At 40.0% G+C, this 18,670-nt stretch overlaps 1 protein-coding gene across 4 annotated transcripts in view; it reads right to left on the reverse strand.

Moving 5' to 3' along the window:
• Positions 1–18,670, reverse strand: part of ABLIM3 (actin binding LIM protein family member 3) — a 111,893-nt gene that overhangs the window by 65,209 nt on the left and 28,014 nt on the right. For all 4 annotated transcript variants that reach the window (XM_058677278.1, XM_058677277.1, XM_058677276.1 and 1 more), the window contains one exon: positions 9,838–9,975. In XM_058677278.1, coding sequence (XP_058533261.1) covers positions 9,838–9,975 — 138 coding nt within the window. The remainder of the gene's footprint in view (positions 1–9,837; positions 9,976–18,670) is intronic.

The raw sequence follows: 18,670 nt of genomic DNA on the forward strand, positions 1-18,670 counted from the left end.
TGAGTCCACTCCCAGCTTGGTGCATTCGCAGTACTGTTCATAACCCTTGCCTTGAACAAAATTGCGCCCGATATGTCTCTAGGAGGCAGATTGGGCTGTGAAATCCACCATATTCCCGCACTGCCCGTCTGGGACCTGCTGCTCTATGTCTGCTCCTGGTCAAATCAAACAGACCAGCAGGATGAGCAGTTCTTTGGGTTCACCTGAGCTTCTAGTGAAAGTCCCTTCCCACCTGGTTGCTGGTGTAGTTCTGGCTACTGGTGCAGTTCAGATCGCCTCTCACTGAATGCTGCTGGGGTATCAGTCACTGGAACACCACACCGTTGTGTCCGCTGCTTTGCTGTGTCATCAGTCTCCAGGTGCCCCTCTGCTGTTGTTCCGTCTTCTCCTATTTCCTAGAATGTGCCCTCTTTGCTTCACACTGGCTAATATTTCTCTATCTGTTTAAACGTGTCCTTACTCTATTCTGCCATCTTGATTCTCTCAAAATAAATCTTAAAGTACCTTCATATAGTTTTCATTTACTCTTTAATTTCTCTCTTATGCTATATTATGGATTTAAATTTTAATGATTTTACCATAAGGGCTTATAAACTTTATAGCATTTATCCTCAAATTTTAAACATTACTTGCTAATGTATCTGGATTATTGTTGGTATACAGAAATTAATTTTCTTTATTCTGTATCTAGTAACATTGATTCTGCTCTTTTACTGATATCCTTTTTGATATTAATACTTCAGAATGTATTTCTAAAATACTAGGACTGTTTAGAAAAACTAACCACAATTACTTAAAAGAGTTAAAATCTCTATTATCCAGGCAGTGTGTTCAATTATTTCCAGTAATTGCATTGTTTTTCCTGTCTAGTGAATGGCTGTTAGGGTCACCATCTGAAAAGACTGATCACATGGCACTGGTTGCTGGGCCTTGGAAGCACCTCTTTGTCTTTAGGTTCTTCTTCACTCTTATTTTCTTCCCTGCAGTGTATTTATTGGAGAAATTGAGTCATTTGCCCTCTGAAATTTTCTTCAGTTTGGATTCAACTAATTGTACTCTTATGATGTCAATTAGTTTGTTCCCCTTTTGTAAACTTGTGATTCTATCTAGAGACTGTAACTGAGGTGAGGTCTTCTTTCTTAGCATGCAACAATACATTTGTAGAGTTGTGTGTGTCTTTGACTTAGGAACAATGGTAGTAATAGAAATGAGAATGGATAATCATACAATTAAAACTTCTAAAATTAAGATATTATAATTATATAATTATATTACATTATATATAATAATTTGTTAGGTAGAGTGTTTCCTAAAATAGAAATTTTTTCCCACTAACCTTTGCTTTCATTTATGTACAGCTGGTACAGGAAACAAGTGTTGTATTCTTACAGATCAACTTTTTGGCTTTTTAATCCTGTTTACTGTACTCATCTTTAATTAATGTCTGTGATTTCCTTCCTTATATTTTCCTTGGATTCTTTCTGTGTAACCTCTTTTCTGTTGTGATTACTTAAAACCACACATTTTTTTCTCAGAATACTACTTTAAAGAATATCTCATAATACAAATTTCTGATATATAGTATTTTTGTTATCCTTTATATCTATGCATTTTATAGTTTTCATTAAGATTTTGCAAACCATTCTATCTTACATCTCAGTTCTTCCATCTAAGGGGGTCACTCTCCCGCCTACAGAACATACTTTGATATTTCATTTAATGAGGGTCTGTTGGAAAAACCCAGCTTACTTACTGTCTATTAAAAATTTTTTTGCTCTGCCTTTGTTATTTTCTTTTAATAGTATTTTTTCAAAAGATTTACTTATTTTATTTTAAAGTCAGAGTTTTAGAGAGAGAGAGGTCTTTCATTCACTGGTTCATTCCCCAAATGGCTGTAATGGTCAGAGCTGGGTTGGCTCAAAGCCAGAACCAGAAGCGTCATCCAGGTCTCCTTATGGGTGCAGGGCCCCAAGTACTTGGGCCATCTTTCGCTGCTTTTTCAGCACATTAGTGGGAGCAGGATCAGAAGTGGAGCAGCCACCACTTGAGCTGGTGTCCATATGGGAGGATTAGCATGCCATACCACTATGTCATTGGTTCCATCATTTAATAGGTTTAATGGAATATAATGCACATATTATGTAATTCAACAATTTAGTATGTTTACTTTAGCCATTTCTAGTATGTTCACAGAATTATGTATTCATTATCACTAACTCTGCAACATCTTTTTTTGCCTCCATAACGAACCAAAACTCCATCAGAAGAAACTTCTCCCCTTCCTCCAAGCCTCCAGTCTCCCAATTCTACATGACAACTAATTTGCTTTCTACATCTTTTTGCTTATTCTGAACATTTCTTATATGCAGAATCATTTGATTTGTAGCCTTTTTGATGGCTTCATTCATGTTTTTGAGTTTCATTCACGTTGAAACATGCATGAGTCCTAGGATTTCATTCATTTTTATTACTGAATAGCATCTCACGGTATGACATTTCATTTCTCTTCTATTCATTGGCTGATGGCTATTTGAATTGTTTCTACTTTTTGACTGCTATGAATAATCTCCTATGAATATTCATGTATAAGGTTTTGTGTGAACATGTTTTCATTTCTCGAGTGGATATCCAGAAAAAAACTATGTAATTGTTGGGTTATATGTTAAAACAGTCTGTTTTCAACCTTTTGAGGGACTCCACAAGGATTTAGCTACTGAGCTGTTGTGCCAGGCCTGGGACACAAAGCAGATTCATTCTTTTACCTTCTCGTTGGCAATGCATTAGGGTTTGAATGTCCTCACAGTTTTGTTAACAGTTGTGTTATCTGTAGTTTTGATGATAACCATTCTAGATGATGTGAAGTAGTATTTCATTGTGATTTTGCTTGAATTCTATGGATAGTTAATGATACTAAGCATCTTTTAAATGTTATTGGATATTTATATAGCTTATTTTCTAAATTTATTTTTATTTGAGAGAGAGAGAAAAAAATGGAGAAAGCACTGGGCTTGACTCCCCAAATAGTCACAATGGCTGGAACTGTGTCAATATGAAGCCAGGAACTTCTTTTGGGTCTCCCATGCAGATGCAGAGACCCGAGGACTTAGGCCATCATTCACTGCCTTTCCTAACCATAAACAGGGAGCTGGAGTAGAAGTGGAGCAACCGAGATGTAAACTGATGCCCATATGGAATGCTGCCATATGGGATGGTGGCACTTGAAGGGGGAGGAGTAGTCTGTTGAGCCATGATGTTGCCTCCCCCCAATTTATTATATTATTTTAAAGATTTACTTATTTATTGGAAAGACAGATTTACAGGGAGAAGGACAGACTGAGAGAAAGACCTTTCATCCACTAGTTCACTCCACAAATGGCTACAATGGCCAGAGCTGAGTCCATCTGAAGCCAGAAGATAGGAGCTTTTTCCTGGTCCCCCACACAGGTGCAGGGTCTCAAGGCTTTGGGCCACCCTCCAACAAGGCAGTAAGCAGAGAGTTGGATCAGAAGTGTAGCAGCCAGGACATGAACTGAAGCCCATTTAGGATGTCAGCACTTATAGCCTAAGGATTAGCCAGTTGAGCTAGTGCTCCAGCCCCTACAAATATTTATTCTTATGTTTTCTTCTAAGAGTTTTACAGTTTTAGATCCCACATTTAAACTTGATCCATATTGAGTTGATTTTTATGTGTGTGTGAAGAAACAGTCCAAATTTATCTTTTTGCATATGGATATTCAGTTTTACCAACATCATCTGTTGAAAAATAATACTTTTCCTACTGAATTGCGTTGGTAATCTTGTTTCAAATCAACTAACATTAAGTGAAAGGTTTTTTTTTTTTCTGCACTCTTGATCCTATTGTAGTGCTTTCTATATCTATTCTTATTGTAGTACCACACTGCATTGTTTATTGTAGCCTTATAGTAAGTTTTGAAACTTGGGTCCTTAGACCTTGCTCTTTTTCAAAGACTGGTTGGGTGTTTCACATGAATTTTAGGGTTGGTCTATCAATTTCTGAAAATAAATTAATTGGTATTTTGATGGTATTATATTTGATGTGGACTGGCTATGTTACCACCAAATTCATCTGTTGAAGCCCTGACCTCCAGTGTGATCACATCTTGATGATTTTGGCTTTTGTGAGATAACTTAGATGAGCTCATGAGGGGATGGCCCTTTTAAGAAGAGACACCAGAGAGCTGGCTCTTTGTATCTGTGGCACAGGAAGACACAGCAAGACAGTGTCCAGAAAGAGTTTTCAGTTGAACCCAATCATGTTGACATCCGATCTTGAATTTCCTAATTTAAACTACACATTCTATGATATTTTATTATGACAACTCAAGCTAAGATAACATTAAATCTGCAGTTCAATCTGAAAATGTTACCAGCTTAACAATATTAAGTCTTATGATCTAGGAACATGGGATGACTTTTCCTCTATTAGGTTTTCTTTATTTTCTAGTGTTTTACATTTATTTCATTATTTTTATTCTCAGGTATTTTATTTTTGTTGCTATTGTAAAATAAATTGCTTAATTTTATTTTTAGATTGTTCATTATTAGTAGATAGAAATATAATTAACTTTGGTATAAAGATTTTGTATTCTTTTTATGACTTTGTATCTTGAAATCTTGCTGGACTTGTTGATCATTCATATTAGCTTTTCAGTATATTGCTTAATAGTTGTCATATACACAAACATGACAAGAGCAAATAGTTCTACTTCTTTCTCTACAGTCTAGGTGCCATTTATTTCTATTTCTTGTCCAATTACCTAGTGGGAACTTGCAGTACAATGTTGAGTAGAAGTTATGACAGAACCATCCTTGTCCCAACTAGAGACCATTATGCTCAGTGAAATGAATCAACCACAAAAGAACAAATACCATATGTTCTCTCTTACATAAGGAAACCAACATGGAAAGCGTAACTTCAATAATCTCATCCATACTGTTTTTTGTTTGTTTGTTTTGGCTGTATCCCATGTGTTTTGATGTTTTTTATTTCAGTTTTGCTTATTCCAAATAATTTCTTTTCTCTTGTCGAATTCATCACTGCCTCATTGATTACACGGTGGCATCATTTTTCCTAAGAGACTTTTGTGTTTCCTTTTTGTCACTCATGTGTTGGTTACTCAGTGGCGTGTTTCTTCATGGTGCTGTAATTTGTTGTTGATATTGTTGTTGTTGCTGTTCTAATTCATACTAGTTGTTGACCTTGTTTCATGGCTTCTCAATTATGGAAGTGTATAGTAATGGAATACTGGGGTCTATCATATACAGATGTGGGGGTAAAATGGAACATACATCCCTGCTTCCAGATGAAAAGGTGGATTCCCAATGAAACTGTTGGACATACCTAAACAATGGGATTCTGGACTGTATGACATTGTCTGTACCAACAATGTCAGGGTACACTTAAATAAGAGACTGATAGAATTATGATTCCTTATGAAGGACTACACCATTGTAGTAAAATGGGGAAAATCTGTCGGGGGGGGGGGAGTTTGTGGGGGGAACCCCAGCCTATACAAAACTGTACCACATAATTAAAATTAAAAATAAAAAGTTAAGTAAATTGAAAATTTAAAAAAGTATGGTTGTGGGACTGTGCAATGGAGTAACAGGCTAATATTCCATCTGCTAGTGCTGACACCCTATTTCCACTGGTTTATTTTCTGGCTGCTCTACTTCTGATCCAGCTCTCTGCTTATGGCTTGGGAAATAAGTAGAGGATGGCCTTGGTCCATGTGCAAGACCAGGAAGGAGCTCCTGGCTCCCAGCTTCAGATCAGCTCAGCTCTGGCCATTACAGCCATCTGGAGAGACAACCAGACGATGGAAGACCTCTCTCTCTCTCTGTTTCTCAGCTCTCTGTAAAATCTGCCTTTCAAATGAAAATAAATAAATCTTTAAAAATATCTTTAAGAAAAGTATAAAACTTACCTATGGATTTACTCTTGTCCTAGATAGTTTTGCTGAAAACATAAGCCTACCAGAGTAGTTACTTATTTCTTTCAGTACATTAAAGACAATTGCATTGTTTTCTGGTTTCCTTCTTGCTAATTAAAAAGGCAGCTGTGCATTTATTTCATCCTTCTCATGCAGATGGCTTATTTTTTTTCCCTCTGGCTACTTTTAAGATTGTCTCTGGGCGGTCTTTTGTCTTGACAGTTGAGACCCCAGTTGATATGCCTGCATCACATATATCAGAACCTAGGTTTGAGACCTGGCTTGGCTCTTGATTCTAGCTTCCTGCTGATGCAAACTCTCAGAGACAATGCTGATGGTATAAGTAATTGAATCCCTGCTACCCACACAGGAGATCAGGATTGAGATCCTGGCTTCTATCTTCATTCTGGTCCAACTCCAGCTGTTACAAATAGTTGAGGAGTCAATCAGCAAATGGAAGCTCTATCTGTCTCTCAGCATCTCAAAAATTTTGAAAAACATTGTCTCTTTGCCTTTGATCATTTGACATTTCAGTCTGGTTTCTCTTATATTTTCCTGCAGGTATGTTTCTTGGACTCAAAGATGTGTGTCTTTCAATAGTTTTAGAAAACTCACAGTTGTTATCTCCTCAGATATTGTCCTTTCATTTCATGTTTCTGTCATACTGGGTTCCTATATTTCAATCTTTCTCATTATAAACTCTGTGTCAATTTCTCTTCTATTTTTACTCCCTTTGTATATTCTGAGCATGTCTGTGTAACTCTTTTAGTTTAATAATTCTGTCTTAAGCAACATCTGATTTATTTAATTTATGCATTAAGTTTTTTTTAAAGATTTATTCATTTTTATTGGAAAGCTGGATATACAGAGAGGAGGAGAGACAGAGAGGAAGATCTTCCATCCGATGTTTCACTACCCAAGTGAGCTGCAACAGGCCGGTGCGCGCCAATCCGATGCCAGGAACCAGGAACCTCTTCCAGGTCTCCCACGTGGGTGCAGGGTCCCAAAGCATTGGGTCGTCCTCAACTGCTTTCCCAGGCCACAAGCAGGGAGCTGGATGGGAAGTGGAGCTGCTGGGATCAGAACCGGCGCCCATATGGGATCCTGGGGCGTTCAAGGCGAGGACTTTAGCCGCTAGGCCACGCCGCCGGGCCCTATGCATTAAGTTTTAAATTACACATATTGTATTTATTTTTTGTTTGCTTTTTCACATACTTTACATCCTCTGTATAAGGTGCTATTGTGTTTCTTGCTTATATTTTCTAGCTTCCCTTACTTGTTAAATTGCACTGATATTGATGACAGAAGATCCCAATACACAATCTTAAAGGTTCTAATTCTGTCCTCCATTGATTCTGTTGGTTCACCTTCCCTTCCTATTTTTATGTTTTTTTTTTTTTTACCATAAACTACTCATTTCCTTAACAACATATTCTATAGTAATTCTCTGAGGTCTGGAGTAAAGTTGCATTCCTACAAAGAGGGTTATCATTGCTTCTGTCATATAGTACATTTTGGACCACTTGCTTTTTAACTCCCTGATTTTAAAAAATTTATTCCGAATAGGTAACATGAACACAGTCCATAAAGAATGGATTATAGAAAAACATTTCACTACAAGTTTTATTCCTTATACCCAGTGCCAATGTTGGGACAAGCAAGTTTTCTTCTCCAAAGCCATTTTATTTCTAACCCATCTTATAGGAAGAGTTAGATTTTTGTTTTCAGGGGGAAACCTCAGCTTTCTACAGATGTTTACATTCCTCCCTTTGGCCAGCCTGTAGGCTTTGTCTCTTGTTCTTCAGGATTCATTTAAGAATCAAGGTAAAATCTCAAGGTCTCCAGGGTTGAGCAGGAGCTATTGAGATGAAATTTGGCATTGGTAGTCAGCAGGATTTCTGCTTTTGACTTCTGTAGATTCCTTCCTTTCATGTCAGCACAGCAGTGCATGATAAAAGTGTTGTAAAAGAAACTTTAAGTTCTTTCTAAGGAGATTTTCTTTTAAAGAAGGCTATTTATGGTATCCAAAATCCATACTGGTTACTGTTAGAAAAATCCTGACACAGGCAATATACAGAAACAATATTGGTGTATTCCCTGCCCTGCCTAAAATCTCCACTGAGAGAGATTCTAGAACCTCCTCGTGGTATATTGTCAAAGTGATAAAATTAGTAACTTCTCTGTACTCACACCCCTGAAATGTGATGCTGCAGATTCTCCCTTAAAGTTTATTTTTCCATGATCTTGAATCTGGTTGGCCATTTGACTTGTTATGTCCAACAGCAGCACAGTTACAGGTGTGGCAAAAGTTGAAGCTTAGAAAGCTCTTGATTACTGGGTGCTTGCTCTCTTGTTGCCCTTGTACCTCTAAGATCATCTCCTTAAGGAATCCAACCCAGCATACTGGAGGATAAGGAGACTTGTGGAGGCACCCAGGTCAAATATTAAGTTTTGGTACTTGCAAGAGGTAACTGATTCACTTTCTCAAGAATACTGTCACATCCAAAACCTCACATAATTTTATTGTCTTTGTCCTTTGTTCTGCCTCAGTTTCTGATGATGTGAAAATGGTCACCAAGATATTCTTATAGTTCAATTTATATTAAAGGGATTTTCCAATTCTCAGTATAAAATTGAAATTCTTTAAAATACATCCAGTACATGCTTTTAAGAGGGATAGGAACATGTTATTTATTTGCCTAATAAAGAGTCCAATTATATCATGAGGAAAAAAATTTTTCTCACTGGCAGAGGGAATCAATCTCAGATACACAAGACTGAGGCAGTTACTGACATGAAAATATTTGGGGGTTTCAATTGACTTACTGGAAGTCAATAATGTGAAATGGCTTAGGAAATCAACTCAATATCAGTCACATTAACAGAATTGAACAAGAAGAATACTTCTAAGAGTTAATGGAAAATAGAATTAAAATATGAATTTATTTTTGATGCATGCTTAAACCTATGCATAGTTGTAGTTTATCATAATATACATGTAAGTATGCCTGGATTTGAAGATATTTTGTAGGAAAATACACTTATCTCTTAATTCCATTTTCCAAAAACTTTTGAACACTGGATATTCTTCAGAGTTTATGAGGACAAATCTAGGACCAGTGGGTAGAAGTTGGAGGTTTGGGGTCAAACCCAGAGAGCATTGCAATCTCAGAATGGCTGCTGCAGAGGAGCCTGGAAGAAGAGACCAAGAAGCGAAGGTAGAGAGGCATTTGCTAGGATGATGTGGAAAAAAGTGTTGTCGCTTGAACCAGAGCTATCTCTGCATACTTTCATCTGAGTTCATCTCCCTTCCTGTTGCTACTAATTTTTTTTAAAGGAACTGTTAGCTTGACTGAATCTAGGATTCTATCATTTAGCCTTGAGTAAGCTATAACAGTTTGAGAGGCAACCCAGCATTCAGCTGCCCCCCTATTAAACAATTTACTGAAGCAAGTTATCCTCTCCCCTGCTAAACTTAACCTTGACCATTGTCGCACAGCCATAGAAAAGATTGCTTGTCTCAGAGTCATGCTGAATTTTCACCAAGGTAGTTTGTGCTTTCATTCACTCTCAGTAGATTTATGGGTACAAACAAGGAGTCTTACATGTGTGGTAAACTTGCAGGATTGCCTTTTTCCTTCTAGGACAGCACTTACTCCTTCATGGTCAGTAGGCTCCCCCACTCCCCCACTTCTCAAAAATGTTTCTCACTCTATCTGTGCTTTTTGCTGCACACTTCTTACAATAGAATTTTCACAGGAAGCTCAAGGAAAGCCTCTTTGGGAATTTATAGCTGTCTCAATTGCCAGTATTTGAGGCATATTTTAGTGGTGAGAGTGTGGCCTGGAATCTGAGCTGGGAGATGGGAAATGGAGTCTCCTACCTTGACAGGTGAAGCATTGGATGTGGAAGTGGTTATTGTGGACACGAACCACTTCCCCTTTGCAGGTATCTCCACATCGGTAGCACTGGATGACATTGGAGCTGCCCCGTGGATTGTAAGGATTCTGCTGATAAGGAACTGCAGAAGGAAAAATGAGATCATTAAGCAGGAGGTTCAACTCTGTAAAATGTTTGCCAAAAGACATTATCTTACTCTTCACTGGAGGGAAAAGCAGAAAAGGTAGAAATGATTAGAAAAGTACCTCCAGTTTATCATTATACATAAGCTGTTGAGATAACATAAACAGTGGGGAACCAAATTTTCTCTCTCATAGGCAATCTCTAGTGCTCAGATCTTAAACTCACTCAAAGCTGAAGCAACAGTCCAAAAGCTACTATTCATAACTATTAAGACTTGTTCTTGTTCTGATTACCAAGATAACCACCTGATGAAAGAGGAGTTGGTAGCTATTGTTTAAGTAGGTAGACTTCTTGGCTAACCCCTGAGTAAGTATATTACAGATTGGTCTGGACTCACAGCAACCTTGAATTGCAAATGAATTTAGAGATCATACAGTTTATGGGTTTCTGAACTTGTGTGTTCATTTGTGAACTGAATTTGAATATTTTGTTGCAACCATACAAAGGATTGCACAACATGGTTTCTCTGGCAATGAAATATAAATAGAAATTGTGTGTGTCCCTTCCAATTGGAAGTCTTAGGAGCTGGAATGCAAGCTGCCATATTGCCTGTCCCTTAGGAACCCAGCAATGAGTGATGCCCCAGATGGTATGCAGGATGTATCAGCTTGGATTCCTGATTGAGAAATCCTGGAGCAGGACTGCAGCCATCCATGATGAAAATGCATCACGAGCAAGAGCAAATCTTGGCTTTTACAGCCTCTAAGTCATTTTCTTACTGCAGTGTAACCTGGATTATCTTACCTGACCCACTTGGGATCTGACTCTTCCTTTTTGTTAAACTTGGTGTTACATACATTGTCCCACAGTTTTCTTCATATACTCAAACGAGGTCTATGACCTCTGTAAATGAGGTCATCCATCCTTTTAAAACCAGGACAGGGAATCACAGGGACTTCAAATTACAAGTGTCCAGTGGAGCCTAGCCCTGAAACCATAGCTTCTGATAACTTTGGTAACTGGTGTGAAACAATAATATCCTTCTCACAGTCTTTCCCTCATGAAGTTCATGCCCATTATTCAAATCTTTTTTCTGCCTTAAATTCAAGACAAAATTTAACTAAATTTTAGTTAACTAGCTAGTTAACTAAATCATTAATTGACACATTAAAAGAGAAAACATTTCAATAGGTGTGATAAGTGCTGCACAGATGTTTAATCGCATCATGACCATCACTTCCTCCTACAGCTCAGAGCAACCCTTCCTCACTATGTTTAGCCCTATCCCCTTTCTCCTTTTTCTGATTCCTGTTCAATGTACCCTGGAAAATATTCCACTTTCCTGTATGCCCCCAGTTTGTGAGAAAAATATTGATTCTGTTGATATGAGCAGTGTGGTGCTCCACCATTGCTAAGGGAAACAAAAGTTGGGAGTTGAAAATAAAATAAGCCTGAATAGTACAATTATCACCATCAGCAATGACAGCTCTTGGAAAGATATAAAATTCCATCCAGAAACACTGAATAGAGTTTCTACCTCTTGTATTTGAACCTTTAAGAACTTACTTACAAGCTCAATTTGCATTTTTTCTAATTTTATACAAACAGAATTTACTCCTAGAACAACCCCAAGAACAGTGATAAGAAGGAATGGATAGAAAAATGGGCTTTCAGGGATAGAACTACTGGTGGGGCCTAAGTCCAACTCTGCTGCTTTCTTTTGGTGATGCTGAGCATGGAAAGAGCTTAAGAAATGTCTGGGATTTGGAAATGGCCCCATTGGCAAAAATTCAAGTTCTTGCTGAATATAATGATTGATTATAAAAGTGTAAAAAAGATTTGAATTTATAGTTGTGGCAAGGACTTTCCTTGACTGGCTAATGCCAATAGAAACTCAGGTCCAAGGGAGGTTCGACTGAGCTATTCCATACCAGCTCCAGTCATGGAAGCCACCTTAAAAATTTTGTATTGTTGGCTACATCAAGAACTTAATCTAGTTTTATCCCCTGTGTGTAAAGCTGTGCATAGTATAGGTGAAGGAGTCATTTTTTTCACACCAATCTCTAACCCCTCTGAAACACTAAAATATGACTGTTGGCTTTAGCTATATTAACTCATTTTTATCTCAGAAAGTATTAAGTTTCAGTCTCATGACTTTGGCATTTGTCTTATGAGACAAATTGACTTACTTAAGAATTTCTGGACAACTTTTTACATTGGCAGCAGCTTGGTTGTGGTGGGCTGAAGCTGGGAATTGGGGAACACAATCCAGGTCTCTCACCTGATGGCAAGGACCTAGTTACTAGAATCATTATCACACTGCTTCCCAGGAACTCCATTAGCAGAAACTGGAGTGAAGACTGGAGCCAGGAGTCAAACTCAGGAACTCAGATATGGTCCATGGGCATCATAGTAGTGTGTTAACTATTAGGCTAAGCACATAGTCCCAATTTACCTAGTTTTATTCCTGTAGAGTTTAAAAGTGGTATTTGTATAATAATCTGTAATGGGAATCGATTACACATATATTCAGCATCCTGAGTTTATTTCCATTCTGGAAAAAAATTGAGCAATGAAATTGTATGTGTGTCTGTGTGTGTGTTTTAAATCACAATTTTTCAGGCATTGAAATACTGAACAATACTAATCTTCCCAAGAATAGAACCAAGAAAATTAGTTGGCAAAGGCTATCAGTATAATTTTCTAAGACAGAAAATTAGCTGGTCAGTGCCTTTGAAATGAAAAATTAAGAATCTGAAACATGAAACCCTCTTTTATACACATACCAAATCTTTGGAATTCTACAAGAAAATACATCTTAATTCCACAATTCCATAATTAAGTAGATTTCTTCCCAAATGCTACAGAGATCATTTCAAGTTGTTGGCGCAAACGAACATACTGGGAGGAGAAGTATCATTCAGCCCTGGTACTTAAAAGGAACACTGTGAATTGAATGCAACAGAAAATGGTCTTGGAATTCAGTTCCTCTTTCCATCATCCTTGTGTCTGTATTTCTCTCTGAAAGACTGTGCTGGGGAACCTGAGCTCCAATTCCCTCTCTGCAACTACTTACTTTTCTAGTGTTGGACAGATTATCTGCTTCTCTGACCTCAAATCCCTCTGGAATCACCAAACTTGGAGTCAGGGATATATAAGATTCTCCCTACTTAAAAAACAGTTCTGCCTCTATGTGTCTTCTTGTGTTCATTCTCTCCGTGCACCCTTTGTTCTTGCCATTAATTGACATCATTTTTAATATGGTCTGTGTTTTATGTTAACAACTTTATTACAGAGAGGAGAGACAGAGAGGGAAAGATCTTTTATCTGCTGGTTCATTCCCCAAGTGGCTGCAAGGCCAGAGCTGAGCCAATCCAAAGCCAGGAGCCTCTTCTGGGTCTTCACCTAGATGTAGGGTCCCAAAAAGTTGGACCATCTTGCACTACTTTCCCAGGCCACTTGCAGGGAGCTGGATGGGAACTGATGCAGCCAGGACAAGAACCAGCCCCCATTTGTGATTCTGGTGTTTGAAGGGTGAGCATTAGTCTGTTGAGCCATCACATCCGCCCCTTATCAGACTTATTAAAAGCAGATAAAGACGTGACTCTTCTCTCATAAGCTACAAACCTAGGTTAGATTCTGTCTGCATAATTTATTTTTTCCTTGCTCTGAAGGTCATTTGATCTTATAGATAAAAACATTACCACACTTTAAAAGAATGTCTTTTAAAACAGGCTTTAAAGGATAACAGTACTTACATATACTATGCTGAGGATTAATTGAAAGAGTGACAAAATTTGACTTGGAGACAGCATAACAACTGAGAGTAATTGACTGAAAGTGTAATAAAAACAGCAGAACTGCAGGTTGAAGAGTGAAGCATCAAGCAGAGAATCAACTGGTTCAGCAGTGAACCTGCATCAGCCTGGGGCCTAACTGTCACACTCTGGCTTCCTGTGGCTTCATTAGAGTCCCAAGTACTCTAAGTGCGGTCACAGGTATTCACTAAACACTAAGCAGGAGACTCAAATGTGCATCTAGGCATTCACAGGAAGAAAGTAGCTGCCCGCAAGGCCAAGGTGGGATCTGTACAGTGAGAAGACTTGCGCCACCACAGGGGCCCTGGATTTGATATTAGGGTTGAACCAGGGTAGGTGGCACAATCTTGTTTGCTTTGATGGGCCCAAGAGCCATGAGTTCTCCTCACTGGAAGGGATGGGAAGCATAGAGCACAGCAATGAAGGTGCAGATGTTGCAATCAGGTGTGCTTGGACATAGATTCCAGCCCTGCCACTCACTGTGAGCTTGAGCAAGTGCCCAAACCTCAAGCCCCCATTTTCCTTGTCTCTAGAGTGGGAATAACTCAAATTACTTATGAGCATTAAGTTACCTAAATTATCTAAAAATGCTGAGTGCACTGCTTGGTGCAAAATGTGGGCTCAATGAGCAATAAATTAATATTACAGGATTTCTGAGGCCAAGTTTCCTCTCCCCCAACCCAATGCAGGCATTCTAAGTCACCCCTAGAAGCCAGCCACAGGGCTCTGTTCAAACACATCTCAAATGTATTTTAGACAAATCTAGTAAAGCTTTCCTGGTTTTCCTTTCCTGTTGACAACAGTAAAAAAAAAAAATCTGTGGTACCTTCTTCAGCCTCTTCTTTCTGCCTCTCTCTGGGGAGCTTAGTGTATGAGTTTCTGTGGGTTACAGAGTGGGTGGCTCCCACGCATTTAGCATGTATTACAAAGGAATGTGTGGATTGGGTGTTTCCTGTTGTGGAAAAGAGAGGCGATGATCTATGGAGTCCTGGAGTGATGTGTTTTGGGCACCTCTGCTGTTTCCAGGGGGATGTGTTTGCGTGCTTGTTGTGTGTGCTGACTTAGAGAAAAATTGTGATTTGCTGCTTCTGGTAACCCTGAGGCCAGACACATGTCATTGTGTCACAGTTCATTGTATGAATGCTTGGAACCAGACTATGAGAGCAGAAAGGGCCTGGGAGGTTATCTCCTTATGTTGGTGTTGGGGGGATAACCTCACCCTTTTTGTTTACCATCACATGCCAAAATCCAGGCATATTTGCTGCGTTCATACTTTTGAATGAAAGGAAGACAATCTGGTTGAGTGGTTTCACTACACAGATGAGAAAGTTAAGGTCTGCAGGAGAGAAAGGATTCACTCAACTTCACACAATAACTTCTGCCTGCCTCAGGTGCTCAGAACTGTCTGTTCTAGAACAACAGGATGAACAAGGGCAAATGGAGAGGCTTGTGTAGCTTCTTGGGGTCATGGGAAGTGTAACTTTCTTCCAAGTCTGGAGGTCATGCTGAGTTTTGGTGGTAGTGGAGGTGTACTGAGGGTCAGGGTCAAAGACAGAGAAGCACAGATGACAGCTTGGAATGAAGCTACATGTGAACTAGGAGGAGGAAATGCCCAGGTAAAGATCTAGAAGGAAACCAGATAACATTTAGAGTTATTCCTCGATGCCAAAAAGTGTGTTTGGTAATTGACACGTTATCTCATACACCCTAAAGAAGAGCCCACTAGTACCTTTTTGCACAGAGAAACCTGGCACCCAAAGAACTGAGCCACTTGTTCAGAGTCACACAGTTAGTAAGTTGCAGTCTGACTCCAAATCCTATGCTTTTAGCACCAAGCCAATTACCTGCAATGCATGTTTGTCAACAGTGGTTACCCCAGGGACAAGTTAGATAGGTTGGGGAGCTAAAACAAGTGCATAACCTTCCCCCTAGCAATAATCACCCACTTTCCAACTGGTGGTAAAACACGATTTTAAAAGACTATGACCAGTTACTAGAACACAGGCCAGGAGACAGGGAAAAAGCATTCACTATCTGTAAGGAGTTATTTCAATATCCTTCCCTGGACCCGGCGTGCCATTCCTTCTTCCTCACAGCTCATGATTGGATGTAACCTGGCTTTCCACCTGAATCCCACCTCCCAATCTTCCAGCCCCCTCCCCAACTCTGCCCACTTGCCAATCATCCCAGGCATTCACCTGCAGGTGCCAATCCCCTGGGGGCCTGCCCTCAATCCCTCCCAATCCCCACCCCCTACACCTGGCCAACAAAAAGGCTCCCCCAGGTGCGGCTCTCTCTTATGATCCCTCTCTCTTACCCCTCCTTCTCTGGTCTGTCTCTCTCTCTGGTCTCTCCCTCTCTCTCCTCTCCCCTTTTCTCCTCCGGACTTTCACCACCTCTACCCGTTCCTACCCCGTTGGAATAAACCTCCTAAGATACCTCGTTGCGTCTGGTGTGTTTCAGCTCACGGTAAAGAACCAGGTTGTGGGAATTAGCTGCGCGTAATAATATCGTGATAATATCATAATAATATCCTATGAACTAGAACTCTACCATCTTTTTAAATAACTAACACTATCCATGGCAAAGAAGTGGTTGTCATTCCCAGGCCAGAGGATGACAGCCTTGAGCAGCTTCCCAGGCATGGGTAGGTGAAACCCAACAGGTGTGTATGTGTCTTTGGGTCCTGGAGAAGAGCAAGCTCTGCAGGTGCTGCCAGCTGTGGCAGGGAAGTCCCTCCACAGATAGCCTCGGCCTGGCCACAGTTTCCTGTGTCAGCAGGTCAGTGGCACAGTCTGTTCCCCCAAGAGATTCTGTGAAACTACTGCTACTGTGCAAACTTCTTGGCAGCCTCTCTCTGCCGGGCTCCACAGTAAATCCTTTGACCAGGCGTGGCCTGTGACAGGAAACATGGCTTATGTCACCTCCTTCAGAACTGTGCTGTCAGTACATGTATCAAGATGGCATGCTCAGGTCACACAGACAGCTCTTGTCTGACAGCCAGCTGTCATATGACTGTCCCAGTAGAAGGATTTGGGTTAGACCCACAGGGGCCTCACTCCTGTCACATCATGACCTCACTGGAGGAGGCACAACTGGCAGTGCATAATCAAAGAGTTCTTTATTTCTTACACAGGCTGGGCATCCCTAATCCTAAAATCCAAAAATCTAAATGCCCCCAGATCTGAAACTTTTAGAAGACCTAGATGATGTTGGAACTGCAAAATTCCACATCTGATCTTATGGGCCCGGTTGCAGTATGAACTCATATATAGCAGAAATACTGTACATAATTATTTCAGACTATGTATATAAGGTATGTATGAAATATAAATAAATTTATTATTATTATTGCAAAGGCAGATACACAGAAGGAAGGAGACACAGAGAAAAAGATGCTCCATCACTGGTTTACTAGGCAAGTGGTTACGATGGCTGGAGATGAACCAATCCAAAGCCAGGAGCTTCTTCTGGGCCTCCCAAATTGGTGTAGCATCCCAAGGCTTTGGGCCATCTCCCACTGCTTTCCCAGGCCACAAGCAGGGATCTGGATGGGAAGTGGGGCTGCCAGGGTATGAACCAGTGCCACATGGGATCCCGGCAGATGCAAGGCGAGTATTGTCACTAGGCTATTGTGCTAGGCCCATAAATAAATTTTGTACTTAGACTTGGTACATTAGACCATGGTACCTTACTGTGTTTATGCAAATGTTCATAAATTCAAAACATCGTAGGTTCCAGGCATTTTAGAAAATGAATATCAGCCTGAGTTTCAACTTGGTTTCTGTTTCAAGTTAAGTAGAAACTGCACTTCAGCCACTTGCCCACCCTCCCCCCTTTTGCTCCTTGCTTTCCATCCACAGAATTCAGCCTGTTTCTAAGGACTCAAATATGTCTATGTTCTCATTTATTTTTGTGAATATTGTCCTCCCTACCCTTGGGCTAGGAAGTCATTCTTGGTAGCTAAGAGTAGAGGAGATCATTCTGTCTTCTCTAACTAATTTTTTTCTTAGGAATATTTAGCTTTGTAGTAAATCCTTCCTGTTCTTGTAAGGCACAGACTGTTCAAAGTCCACAGCCAAGGAGCCATCCTTTCCATTCCTCTTTTCTGCAGTCCATCCTGGTCCTGAGACCTTGCACACTGAATAGAGGGGCAGATGGAGGAAAGGCCAGTCAACATTTCACAACCATCATCTAGCTATATTGGTCCTAGGGCTTTGAGATGCGACATACAGGGCTATGTAAGATTGTATGGGTGTAAACAAGAAGACGGAGATGGAGAAAGGGTAACGTCTGAGTGTCTTCCAGCCTTGGCATTTTTCATACCTTGGAGTGGGCTCCCATCAATCAACACTCTCTTGTCACTCCTGACTGTGCCCCTCACTATCTTAATGAAGTGCTCAGCTGGAGACATGAAGGAGCCTAGAAAGAAAACTGAAAATCGCTAAGATTATTGGAATAGTTAGTATGTGCTGGATGCTCTACTGAATGATTGTATGTATCCTCTCATTTAATTATTTTTAAAAGTTTGTTTATTCTTTTTTATTTTTTGAAAGGTGGGGTGGGGCACATGCATGCACACACACTCACAGAGATTGGGGGGGGGGAGAAAGAAAGAGAGAGTGGGAGAGAGAAAGTTACACCTCGGAGTACTCCTCCAGTTTCGTTAACAGTTGAGGCTGAGCCAGGCTAAAGCCAGGAGGCTGGAACTCCATAGAGGTCTCCTCTGTGGGTAGCAGAGACCAAAGTATTTGAAGCAGCCATGACTTGCTGCTTCAAAGAACGTGCATTAGTAGGAAGTCAGATCAGAAGCAGAGACAGGACGCCATACCAGGCACTCCAGTATGGGATTTGGAATCTCAAGCAGCAGCTTAA

Source organism: Ochotona princeps, chromosome 19 (assembly GCF_030435755.1).
Source record: "Ochotona princeps isolate mOchPri1 chromosome 19, mOchPri1.hap1, whole genome shotgun sequence".
NCBI classification, from domain to species: Eukaryota; Metazoa; Chordata; class Mammalia; order Lagomorpha; family Ochotonidae; genus Ochotona; species Ochotona princeps.